The 13,514-nt window shown below is 42.6% G+C and overlaps 1 protein-coding gene across 10 annotated transcripts in view; it reads left to right on the plus strand.

The window, feature by feature from the left end:
- gapvd1 (GTPase activating protein and VPS9 domains 1) overlaps positions 1-13,514 on the plus strand; it is a 57,442-nt gene that overhangs the window by 16,624 nt on the left and 27,304 nt on the right. For 5 of the 10 annotated variants that reach the window (XM_035997675.1, XM_035997690.1, XM_035997683.1 and 2 more), the window contains exons 3-13: positions 782-1,049; positions 1,978-2,550; positions 3,888-3,971; positions 4,070-4,204; positions 5,393-5,585; positions 6,212-6,292; positions 7,465-7,488; positions 10,141-10,295; positions 10,622-10,751; positions 11,545-11,670; positions 12,021-12,194. In XM_035997675.1, the coding sequence (XP_035853568.1) occupies positions 782-1,049; positions 1,978-2,550; positions 3,888-3,971; positions 4,070-4,204; positions 5,393-5,585; positions 6,212-6,292; positions 7,465-7,488; positions 10,141-10,295; positions 10,622-10,751; positions 11,545-11,670; positions 12,021-12,194 (1,943 nt within the window). Of the gene's footprint in view, positions 1-781; positions 1,050-1,977; positions 2,551-3,887; positions 3,972-4,069; positions 4,205-5,392; positions 5,586-6,211; positions 6,293-7,464; positions 7,489-10,137; positions 10,296-10,621; positions 10,752-11,544; positions 11,671-12,020; positions 12,195-13,514 lie in introns of all 10 variants that reach the window. The other 5 variants (XM_031300669.2, XM_035997696.1, XM_031300660.2 and 2 more) reach the window with 4 other exon arrangements.

Genomic DNA, 13,514 nt, shown 5'->3' on the forward strand with positions numbered 1-13,514 from the left:
TGCTGAGTGTGTGTGTGTATATATATATATATATATATATATATATGCAAGTTAGACAGTGTGCGGGGTCTCTTTTGACCTATTCGCCCCCCTCCGACACACCTGTCTCACGTTATGTGGAAAGTATTTTTCTTTTCTAACAAATGTGTCTACCCATCACTTATTAACACAATCTGTGTGTGTGTGTCTGGGTGAATGAGAAGCAAATTGTAAAGTACTTTGTCCGGTAAGGTAGAAAAGCGCTATGTAAATGCAGACCAATTTTTTGTTAAGCATGCCTGTCAATTATTGTATCTTATTTTACTCTTGTCAACAGAAAGCAGTTTTGAATGAATGACGGAGAGCAATATACAGTATGTTGTCAGGAAATGGTAAAATACTGGTTATTGCAAAAGATTTTTTTTTTTTTTTTTTTTTATTCAAATGCTAAAACATGTTTCACAATTTTGAGGACGTGCTGAGCATTTTCTAAGTGTAAATTCTATTGTGCTGCTACAAGTGCTACGATACCAATCCGAGAACTTGTTTGATGCTGTACGGTGTTTGTGTGCGCACTTGACCCTGTCACTACAGTTTAGATCAGTTGTCAGTTAAGAGCCTGCGGAGCCAGAGCATCCCCTTGATCTTTGAGCTTGTGAGCTAATGCTTGTACTTGCTTGTCTAAAGGTGGATACGTCAGTCAGAACAAGTTGGACAATGTGTCTTCTACCACTTAGGAAAAAGCCGAATGATTTTATACGTTGGATATTTATTTACTAATGAAAAAACTCTTGTCGTACAGTGCGGAGGCCTCTCCGGCTGAATGCTGCCAACATGCCAAAATGCTGGAAGACACACAGTTTGTCGATGGCTACAAGACTCTGGGCTTCCAGGAGACGATCTATGGCGAGTTCTTGGCCAGGTTATGGGAGAACCCCAGACTGGTGGCTTCCTGTCTGGTGGCAGGAGAGAGGCTGAACCAGGAGAACACCCAGGCGGTCACACATACCGTCTTCACCGCACTTTATGGCAACTGTATTATGCAGGAGGATGAAAGCTACCTGCTACAGGTCAGTGGCCCTACCTGTCTCAAGTGTTACACACAGTGGTGGAATGTAACTAAGTACATTTAATCAAGTCGTGTACTTAAGTACAAATTTTAAGGTACTAGTACTTGAGTCTTTTCTTTTCATGCCACTTTCTACTTCGCTACATTTCAGAAGGAAATATTGTACTTTTTACTCCACTACATTCATCTGACAGCTTTAGTTACTTTACAAATTAATTATTTTTGCACACAAAACACATGTAGTTTATAAACTTTGAGGTTTTATTATAAATGAAACTACCCAACAATATATACAAGGCTTTCAAGTCCAGCTGAAATGATTAGACGATTAAACACTAAGTTGATTGACAGAACTGTTTTCATCGTTTCCAGTTTGTAAAATGTGAGGGTTTCACCCTAACCCTTGCATTGAGTTCTTTTACTTTTAATACTTTAAGTACATTTTCCTGATGATAATTGCATGCTTTTACTTACTGTAGGTAACATTTTCAATGCAGGACTTATTTGTAACGGAGTATTTTTACAGTGTGGTATTTAGTAATTGTACTTAAATGTGCTGTAGGTAGGATTGGGAAGATCCAGGACGTAGCCAAAGAATTTGAACATCGACAAGCCCAAAAAGCCTCCTAAACCCCTCCCCCCATAAGGGAGAATGAATGCGTGTGCCTGAGCAGTGATTGACACACAGTTAGACACCCCGGCCCTGATTGGTGCATCTAAACAGGGAGCGGTGGATTTTTGCAAATCGCACTACAGGCTGTAGGTGGTGCCAGAGGAGCTGGATTTTTTTAGTTAGTTGTATAAGTCTTACCTACTGCATCTTTAAGTAAAGGATCAGAATGCTTCTTCCACCACTGGTGCACATTTGCAAAATAACTGAATAGCCTCTCTTTTGTCTTGGTGCGACTTTCTGTCTTGCTAACTCCCAGGTGCTGCGATACCTGGTGGAGTTTGAGCTGAAGGAGAGTGACAACCCTCGGCGCCTACTGCGACGGGGGACTTGCGCCTTCAGCGTCCTTTTCAAGCTCTTCACCGAAGGCCTGTACTCGGCCAAGCTCTTCCTCACCGCCACCCTCCACGAACCCATTATGCAGCTGCTGGTGGAAGACGAAGACCACCTGGAGACGGACCCTGCCAAGGTGACGGAGCGCCTCACTCCGGCCCAGCAGGAACGCTTCGGAGAGAAGGGTTCGGAGGGCTACAAGCAAAGGGTGCAGGCCGCCGTGGAGGCCAACGAAGCCAAGCTGGTCGCTCTGGTCAACAAGTTCATCGGCTACCTGAAGCAGAACACCTACTGCTTCCCCCACAGCCTGCGCTGGATCGTGTCACAGATGTACAAGACTTTGTCGTGCGTGGAGCGTCTCGAGGTGGGCGAGGTGCGCACCATGTGTACAGACCTGCTGCTCACCTGCTTCATCTGCCCAGCCATAGTCAACCCCGAGCAGTATGGTATCATCTCAGACGCACCCATCAACGAAGTAGCCCGCTTCAATCTAATGCAGGTGGGTGGCACAGCGTGCATTCTGTTTACACATCATACATGTGGGAATCATTCTGCAGTAGGGCTGGGTACCCAACTTCGATACTTTTAGGCATCGACCGAATTGCCTCCATAGTATCTGTTATCGAAAAATACCAAATTTCAATACCTATAGCTGCAGACACACTGACCAGATGGCCGACCCTCGGCAGAAGAGGCAGTTGGACTGATCAGTCTCCTCAAATTGGTCAAAAAAGTGCCTCGGAACACACCAAAGCGACGAGACGTAATACGTCTCCATAACAGCAGGCGGCGCTAATCTGTATTGTCGCCCAAAAATGAAAACCGGCAGCTGATTGGACGAACGCGTCACGTGGGTCTGGTTTCTCCGGAAATTCAAAGACAGACTGTCATGGCAGCTTGTTCAGAATACGATCTCATATTGTACTAAAATAGTTCACCGAAACGTGTTTCTGAAAACATTTTAAGCGAGAAATAGGCTGTGCAGTTACTGAATCTGTCTTCATTTCAGATCAACAAAGGTCAGTTTAAAAGATTTTTGTCAGATTTTGAGAGACTCTAGTCACGCTCATTCCGCTCCCCGTTTCCGGGTTAGCACTCTACCAATCAGATGGGTCATTTGAGTCCGACTGCCGGCAGTGCCCGTCCCACCGATTATACATGTCAAATCGGCCAAAATGAAGGACGGCGGCCCCTCGGACGGCGGCACAGAACACACCGAACAGACTCGAGTCACTGACCTCGCCAGACTGTCCAACGGCCGATTATCGGCTCGGTGTGTCTGGGCCTTAAGGAGCAAATCTCATCAGCGTTAGCGAGCCAATAAGCATGCAGCATGCTTCTACCAAGATCTAATAATGCTTGTGATTGGCTGTCTAATGTTACTGGTCAAATAGGCATGCAGAAAAAACACTAAGCTACTGTGTGTGTGTGTGTGTGTGTGTGTGTGTGTGTGTGTGTGTGTGTGTGTGTCACATAGTTGCCGGTTTTCCCAAAGCACTTTGCAGTTTAGGCGGCCGCCTTAGCAAGACACGCCTGCCGCCTTAACTATTGGCACATCGGTACTACCGAGGACGGATTCACTTTAAATCAAACGGTGCCAAATTTCGGTACGCGAGAACGCGTAAGCGCGACCTTATCTGACGTCTCTGCATCTTGACAGAGAGCGGCGCTCCGACTGCCGACACACATAATTGTTATCAAAAACAAATTTCGTTCTGGAACTGGTATAGAATTCCCGGTATCTGTACTGGTATCGGTATCGACATTTTTCTGAACCATACCCAGCCATATTCTACAACAGTACAGATTGATATTGCATATTTCTTTGTTACACAGGTTGGGCAGCTTTTGCAGCAGTTGGCCATGGCTGATGATGATGCAGACCCAAGGCGGAAAAGCAGTTTGTCCAAATTTGATAAGGTGTGTGTGTGTGTGTGTACCATTGTGTAGTTACTTCTAGTCCAAGCGCAACCTATTTCTCCTCGTACTAACTGACACTTCTTCCCCTCTGTCTGCAGAGTTGTGTAGCCGCCTTTCTGGATGTGGTTCTTGGGGGAAGAGCAGTCGAGACCCCACCCATGTCCTCAATGAACCTTCTAGAAGGCCTCAGTAGGACTGCGGTCTATATTACACATAATCAGCTGCTCATGCTGGTAGGCTCTTTTGCAATTGATATCCAAATGTGACATTAGCATAGCATTTTTTTTAAAGTTTGAGTAATTGTGTACTCTGTTGTTCTTAACCTATTGTCACAGTACATTTTGCGGTGTTATACAAGTACATTACTAGCAGTTTCAATTAGGACTATGTAGATCACATTTTAAAAAGGGAACTACTAAAGGGAGGCACTTTCACTTGAATGCCAATGGAGGTATGTGAAAGCTTTTAATAGATGTGTGACAAACGCAGTTCTTCTAGGTAACGTGCCAAAGCAACCTACACACACACAAAAAATAGACTAGCCAGCTAGTCAGATGAGTCAGTCATCGCAAAAAAAGCAGAAATGTGGCAAGAGGAAAAGCTTATGTATTAACTTACCTCATGACTTTAGTGCTACTTCAGCGTTTGTCAGGACATAAGGCAGCTCAAGTGCCTTTTTGGTTTATTTGTGTGTAATAGTGTACATAATAATGTGTCAGTCCTTCCAGAAAAATGCGAGTTTTTTTTGTGATTGTTGCGGGCAAAAATCCTTGATTATGCGACACGTTTTCGTAAAAAATGCGATGGAACAAAATGTATGCAATTTTATGCGATGAAATTGCGGGAACTTGCAAAAACTGCGGTTTCATCATGGCTTAATGGCGGGTAATTATGTCACTTCATAACGTTCCCATAGCAACAGGGGAAAATGGCTGCTCTTGTGTGAAGTAAACGCCACATTTTTCAACTTTCTGCTAAGATATATGTGACTTTTTTGCAACCACAATGTGGGGATTATGAAATCATGCAAGCCCCGCATATTTTGCGTGGAAATCTGCATTTATGCAGCGAAAGTGCAGCGTATTTGAAATAATGCAGCCCCCGCATGAATATGCAGACTTTGGCTGATTACGCATTGAATTATGCGATCGCATAATCGCGTTTTTCTGGAGGGACTGATGTGTGGCTTTTGTGTTGATTCTTTCCCTCCATTCATTACAGAATCCCTTTTGTCACTGGACTCTTATGAAGCCATGTGTAATCATACAGTTTGTACCGGGAACAGTTTAGGGTTCACGCAGACTTTGGCGAGTGCAAACTTGTCATCTCACACCCTCTGTGAGAAAAAAACTGTTGACGTCTAATGATTGATTATTGTGATGGTCTCAACAGTAAACGTGTCCCAATTCCTGCATACGTAGGTGGACTTTGTGCGGAATGTGATGGCAGGGGACCACCTTCGGGAGGAGGAGCACATGGCTCTGGAGACCCTGCTGGCCAACGTGCCCCAGTCTCGAACTGTGAAGAGCAACAGTCTGGAGCTCACCCCCTCCAACACCCCTCAGCTCTCCCCAGCTACCACCCCTGCCAACAAGAAGAACAGGCTCCCCATAGGTACCTGCCTCCACGGCCTCTTAGCCGCTGTCTCCCTGTCACTTTTTAGAAAAAGAATATGTATCGATGTGCTCAAAGTGATGCAACCTCTTGTAATTTTCAGACGTCAGCATCTAAAGGATATTTTGCTTTATAGGAATATCACAATTTGAAACAAGAACTAGAGACAGAAGTGTAATATTTTGCCTAATGAGAAGCAAAATAAACAAGTAGCGCCGAGTGGTGATGACTAGTGAAAAGGCCTGCGTTTTATAGGAAGCTAATGAGCGTCTTCTCAGCTTGTTATAAAGATAATTAGCGCGGCCTGGATTGAGGCTCAATTACAGAAATGACAACCAATTAAATTACCAAATATAAATGAACTCATTTTAATTGGAATGGATGGAAAAAGATGCATAGACTCCCTTCATTAGCATTCTCAAGACAAATGATGCTGTAGCAACACCCCCTTAATTAGAAATGAACCGCTTGTGCTTTGCTACTCTGACAATATGACATTTACACACACAAGCTTGACTTGTTACTTGAAATACTTTGAAACATTCTGAGATGTACTCTGCATTCTTTCTCCAACTCCCTACTTTGTCCTTCTCCTTTTTCCTCCCGTGCTGCCACTGAACGAGCAGGACAACACTTAGCCGCTATAACGTCCTGGGACCCCACCACCACCGCTCTGTCTGCTCACATTCCATTAGTAACCCCTTTTGGTGGGTAGCCTGTCGTTCGTGTTAGAGCTGGAGACAACCTAACCCATGCAGCTGTTGTTTCACCAAGTTGCGTGCTAGATAACTCCTATCCAGTCCATGCTCCTAGCTGAACAGTAACACCCACCACCTGCCACCCCCCCCGGCTCGCCCACTGTTACCTAGCTAGGGCTGGGTAACGTTAAAAAAATATTCAATACCGGTACCGATACCAATACAGGGTTTCCGCAGGGTCTTAAAAAGTCAAAAAAAAAGTCTAAAATTTCAAAATCAAAATTTCAGGCCTTAAAAAGTCTTAAATTCGCTCTCAAGTATCGTGATCTGGGTCTTAAATCATTTATTTACCTACGTTCATGTAACGCTACCTCTAATGCTCACTGAAATGTTTTTTTTTTTGTTTTATTTTATTGTTGTTCTTACTTTCGCTAGTCCAAATAATATTTGCTGTATATGTACAGATTATTATTACTCTGTCACTTTTTTCCCCTTCAATTTGAATACGTTTATTTACTTTGCACGTACTTTTGTGACTCTGCATTCCGTATTACTTTTATGTTGTGATATAGGTCTTAAATTTCATTCATAAAGGTCTTGAAAAGTCTTAAATTTGACTTGGTGAAACCTGCAGAGACCCTGCAATACCGTGCGTTCGATACCGGTTCCTAATCGATACTTTCTTTTTTTTTTGATACCAATTTTAGAAAAGCAAAAAGAAATGACAACATTACAACATAACACAATACGGCACAAATCTTTAAATTTATTTTTCAGCTCCTACTACGTAACCCCGTCTCTGTGCGTAACGTAGAGTTTTTCCTGCGTGTCTCTACGACGTGTAACGTCAGACAGCCAATCACCAGCGTTATGAGCTCTTGGCACGCTGTGTGCTTATTGGCTCACTGACGCTGATGAGATTTACTCCTTAGGTATTGAAATTGGGTATTAAATGACGAGGCATTTTTTTGATACTTGACACTTCAGAGCCAGTACGGTCGGTGCCTAAAAAAAAAAAAAAAAAAGTATTGAATTGGGTACCCAGCCCTATACCTAGCACTGCTGTTGTCCGTGTGCTCTCACCCTGCTTGCTTTGCCTTGCGCAGTGCTTTGGCTCATAATTGGAGCTAAAATGTTTTATCCACTCATTTCGTTTTCCGCCCTTTTGCTTCCTCATTCAGCGGATTATGGCTTTTCACTACCAGGTAGCGTCCCTCTTGTCTGTCTGAGTTGTGGTCAAAAATAAAGAAGACACTAGTATAGTTACGCCCCACAATGACGGTAGCTCTGTGACGGCGTAGTTGTGAACTCAATAGCACATATGGCATCCACTCATCTCTGAGAAAGTAAGGGCAAAAGCTATTCAATTGACAATAGCAAGGAGAGTGAGTGATTGTATTGGCTCCCTGTGTTTGACAATGAATTGAAGGACGGTTAGTGTTTCAGATCTCTTCTCAACTGAGATAACGTGTCGTTATTGAAGAATGTGTGATATGACCAGCACCCTTTTTCATGTTCTTCAAATGGTTTATCTATTAATGCTTTGATGGAAGCAGTGTTCATAAAACCCCCCCCCCAAAAAAACAGCACTTTTATTAAGAAGGAAACACAGGATGAGTGTAATGTGGTTAAATGTCTTGATGGCCTTTTTATGTAATTCTCTTGAGATGATTGGAAGTGAGTACCAGACAACCCATGCAAATCCCAGTCCCTCCAGTCCGCATATTTATGTGGGGGGCCGCATTTTTTTCAAATACGGCGCACTTTCGCCGCATAAATTGCCGATTTCCGCGCAAAATATGTGGGGCTTGCATGATTTCATAATCCCCGCATTTTCGTTGCAAAAAAAGTTACATATATCTTACATATAGCAGAAAGTTGAAAAATGTTGCGATTACTTCACACAAGAGCAGCCGTTTTCCCCTGTTGCCATGGGAAGATTATTGTACGTGAACATCATCGAAAAGCTGCAAACGCCGCGATGAAGCCATGATGAAACCGCAGTTTTTGCAAGTTCCCGCAATTTCATCGCATAAAATTGCATAGATATCCCGCATATTCCATCACATTTTCTAAGAAAACGTGCCGCATAATCAAGGATTTTTGCCCGCAACAATCACAAAAAACTCAGCATTTTTCTGGAAGGACTGAAATCCAGCACCCCAGTAAAATTGTGCATAGTTGTTCTTTTACATTTTCTTAGAAATATATCCAGTTGATGGAGCTGAAGTAAGTGTGTGTGTGTGTGTGTGTGTGTGTGTGTGTGTGTGTGCGTGTGCGCTGCCGCCAGCCATTTTAATTCAGCAACATTGTGAAAAACAAGCCAGATGGTATTTCTCCACAGAGTTGCATGTTTCAGCGCAAGACATACCAAATGATATCAAGAGCAGAGATGTTCACAAGTCATTTTTTCGGAAGTCCAAGTCGAGTCTCAAGTCTTTTTCCAGGAGTCCAAGTCAAGTCTCTGGCCATCTGATCTGTCCCTAACACTGTATTGTTAAATCTTATGAATTCAAAGCATGTCCTCCATCGCCAATGCATTTTTTGATACGTGAGTGCGCGCACGTAGGCATAGCGCATGCGTTACGCATGCGGGCAGGGGACAGGCAGCTCGTCATACGTTTCCCCAATGTATATGCGCCAATAAAAGAAAATAGAAATACATGAATACATTTTGAATTAAAAAGCAATAATTGCCTGAAAACAGGTTGTTGACGAGTCTCGAAGCTCGAGTCCGAGTCAAGTCTGAAGTCTTTTGGGTCGAGTCGCAAGTCATGTCTGAAGTCAGCGGTTTGTGCGACTTGAGTCCGAGTCTCAGACTCGAGTCCCCATCTCTGATCAAGAGTGAACTTCAATCATTTTTCATGTTAATCGTTCTATGTACAGTGTTTTAGAACTTCTATATACTAGCGTTGCTAAAATAATTTTGTTCAAATCATATGGCAGATGAAGCATATTTTGTTTTCTAGAGACATCTTCAGCAAAGCTGTCTATGTGCTTGCTTGTGTGTGTCCGTTTTCAGCTCAACCAATGAACAGTGGGAATACCATTTTCGGATATAACAAAAACTTAATTTTCATGCTCAAAGAAAGCTACGCCTTTATTATTAACCAACTGCCACCTAACATCTAAATGCAAAAGATAAACTCGTCTTTAACGTCACACCAGCGTACTGTATAGCTCCACGAGCAAAAACTTGGAAATCATTCAAAAGGTAATTTTGACATTTCCTGTGTGAAACTGATAAAGCCATTGTGACTTTTAGCACATTTGGTAGTACAATAGGCCCGCACGATTAAAATATGAATCATGATTTTTTAGCTTAAAATTGATATCACGATTCTCTGCCACGAAGCGTAATGTTTATTGCACACATGAATCATGACAAAACAAAACAAATTGGCAGTACCAAACATAGATTTTTTTTTGGCACCTATTGCACATCACCACAAGCCTGTAAACATAGAGGCTTCAATGAATAAAGTACTCACTGGCCAGTACAGTACAGTAGGCTACCAAAAATAGTGATATATAACACATTGAACTAAATATGGCCCTGATATAGGCTCTATCTGAACTCCTTGAACATGTCTCTACATAATTAAAATCATGCGGGCCTACAGTACAACTTTTATCACAGGCAACGTATTGGTGTGACGTAACAGATGAGTCTTGCTTCTCTAGTTTCAAGCTTTAGGCTAGAGCTGTTCATTTTCACAGAATTTCCTGATATCCCGAACATTTTTGGGGTTTCAAAACATAGCAATACATGTTGTTATTAAGTGTCCTCTGAATGTAACAATCAGAAAACAACAGCGCTTTCCCTACTAATTCCCCTTCAACCCACCAACCAGCAGCGGCTCGGAGCCGCAGCCGTACCAACATCGCCCAGGAGGGGGAGGCAGAGGCCAGCTCCCAGGAGTCCCTGCAGGAGCTGATGCCAGAGGAGGTGCTGGTGATTTCACTAGGAACTGGTCCTCAGTCTGTCCCTGGGATGATGTCAGAGAATGAGGTAATGGGACTGGAATGAATGTACTCATTTGCAGGAAGGATGATGATGATGTGATAAATGTAATGTCATATATTTTCTTCCCTGTCACTGAAGGGGAGTAAGGCTTCTTGGAGCCAGTGTCATGCATTTTCCAGTGTTTTATGCAATGTTATGCAATTGATGAGAAACCATCACGTATAACTAACTCCCTGATCTAAATTTAACCGTCTCCTGATGTCTTTGGATGAGATAATGCCTGGAGCAAGAATGACTCATGGCAAAGCGCGTTAGCAACCAAAAATAAGTGTTTGTACGTATGCCCTTCCTCTCTCTCTACTGCTCTGTAGGTCTTGAACCTGCAGATGGCTGATGGGGCCCAGGGGGACGGCCATGCTGATGATACTAAGCTGCACGGTAAACCAGACAAAACCCTGCGCTTCTCCCTCTGCAGTGACAACTTGGAAGGCATCTCAGAGGGTCAGTCTTCAGTCTGAGCACACATAAAGCTAAAAAAAAACACCATCCATTTTTTAAATGCATGTTCAGAGTAATATCAGAAAACTTGCAATGCAAGAAGTTGTAAAAAGTATTTTTTAGTTTTGGGGGAAGCACATCATTGTGATTATGAATTAGTCTCCATCAGAGCATGTGAGCCGAGGGCGAGTGGGAGGACTTTTTGATTGATTTATTAAAAAAAAACAATGATAACAATAAACGGAACAGTAAATATACAACAAAGTCTCAATATACAAATGATCATATACAACATAAATGAATATATTACAAGTTGGAGCGTCGCCCTATCGCTCACTACAACTTCGCTTAGGTACGGCTCACGCAAGAGGCCCCACCCAGAATGCATCTGTGTATTGCAACTATTTTCTGTCGAAAATCGGCTGTGGCTGCGAGCCCAACAATGGAGTTCACAAAGTACTTTGAAATAATAATCGGAGTTAAACCCAGAGTGACATTGAGTGGAGCGGCTTTGAGAAGGGGAGCGGAGGGAACACACACTCCGCTCACATGCTCTGGTCTCCATCTACTAATAAACAAACTGAAAAAAGAGAAAATGATAGAACTCACTTCACTCCAATATACATTTTTTTTTAAAAATGTCACAAGGTCATAATTACTTGTCTATGACAGCTGATTGAATTACTGGCTGACCCAATTACCTTGTGTATGTTTTCATTTATTCATTCATTTACCCTAATAAAAAAAAACAACCTCTAAAAACAACCTCTAACCCCCCCCCCCCCCCCTTCCTCAGGTCCGTCCAATCGTTCTAACTCTGTGTCTTCTCTGGACCTGGAGGGAGAGTCTGTCTCGGAGCTAGGAGCCGGACCGTCGGGGAGCAACGGGGTGGAGGCTCTACAGCTTCTGGAGCATGAACAGGGTGTGTGTGTGTGTGTGTGTGTGTGTGTGTGTGTGTGTGTGTGCGTGCGCTAAAAAGTTGAGTTTGAAGTATAAATATCACTTTTCTTTTTAAGATATGTAAACGGACGAAAGATAAGAGATGAAAGACTCAGCCTCCTTTTTCTTATGCTAAACAGCTATTTTGTATGTACTTGTTTCTGTATTTATTGTTTATTTCTTATTTACGTTTCAATATGTTTGTGTATGTACGCACCATTCACCAAGATAAATTCCAGGTGTAACTTACATCGGCAGTACAGGTCCAGATTCTGATTCTGATTCTGCTATTCATGAGCAGGCCCTGTCTAACACCCTCCATGTCTCCCTCAGCCACCACTCAGGACAACCTGGACGACAAACTGCGCAAGTTTGAGATCAGAGACATGATGGGTCTGACAGATGACCGGGACATCTCCGAGACGGTCAGCGAAACCTGGAGCACCGATGTGCTCGGCAGTGACTTTGACCCCAACATGGATGAAGACCGGCTGCAGGAAATAGCAGGTTGGGAATATGGCTTCTCTGACCTATATTTGCACACATTCCGTCCCTGCAGCAGTAAGCAGAGTGATTGATCTACACAGCCTGTGTGATCATTGGATTCGCTGCACTTAGGGGGTCCTCCTGACTTTTGATGAAGTAGATTTAGGGAAATGTCATCACCTTGTGGTATGTGTGAGAAATGGCATCAGAAGGCAATTGCGTTTTAAGTGCACATCATAAAATAATGTGTTACCTAATTGAGCTGAAAGTAATAACATAGGCCAGATTCTTCTAGTTGTTTTTGTGGTTTAATACAATGTTATGTGTTCTGTATTTAGGTGGATGTACAAAAATGTGTTCTAAATTCAGCGCTGTATTGCTGTAATGCAATTTCCTGCCTCACTGCCAAATGTTAACTTTTAAACGATGCTCAGTCTGTTTTTTATACTTTTGCGATCAAAGAAAAAAAACCCCACTGAATAATATATTCATTGAATAATAATAGTAATTGAGGATGAAGCAAAAAAATTACCAATTTCATATGGTTTGTTTGTCTGTTTTTCTTCTTCTTTCTAATGCTGCATACGCAATTATCCTCTAATTGATAAAATAATGAAGTGGACGCATGAAAATAGAAAGTGGACTCTAGGGGCGAAACAAGTTATTTTCTACGCGTCTCTGGGGTATATCCTGAAGTTAGCTGGCGTTATCGCAGTGGCAGTATCTAATATAAGTACATGCATAATCATAATATGCTGATATATAAGAAACATGTTCAGGAGATGGTGGAGTTCAAGTGCAAGTTCAGCCTCTGCACTCTGTTGAGCAATGACAGGAAAACCCAGGTTGTAAAAAATAAATAAAATAAATAACCGGTTCATCTAATGTGAAAGCAGCTGTACAGTAGATGGAATATTTGAGTCTTCATGTTATCTTCCTGTCTCCTCTGCCTCTTGTCTTTTCCTTCACAGCCTTCTCCGTGCCCATCTCTCTCTCTCTCTCTCTCTCTCTCTCTCTCTCTCTCTCTCTCTCTCTCTCTCTCTCTCTCTCTCTCTCTCTCTCTCTCTCTCTCTCTCTCTCTCCTTCTGTCTCTCTGACATTCACTCAGTCCCTGCAGTCTTATTGACCTTGGTTCCTTCTCATTTGCATCCACCATTTTTCATTCCTCGGAATATGGCGTTGGGGGACTTTTCCATCATTAAGTGAATTTACAGCGATTTCCTTATGTGTTTTCTCCAAGGGATTGGGTTATGAGATGCACATTAAATATCCATTAATACCTCATTATCCCACTGATAAGATTACCATGATAATGAGGCAGAAATTCTAATTGTTTCACTT

The sequence above is a fragment of the Sander lucioperca genome, chromosome 2, assembly GCF_008315115.2.
Source record: "Sander lucioperca isolate FBNREF2018 chromosome 2, SLUC_FBN_1.2, whole genome shotgun sequence".
Taxonomy (NCBI): Eukaryota; Metazoa; Chordata; class Actinopteri; order Perciformes; family Percidae; genus Sander; species Sander lucioperca.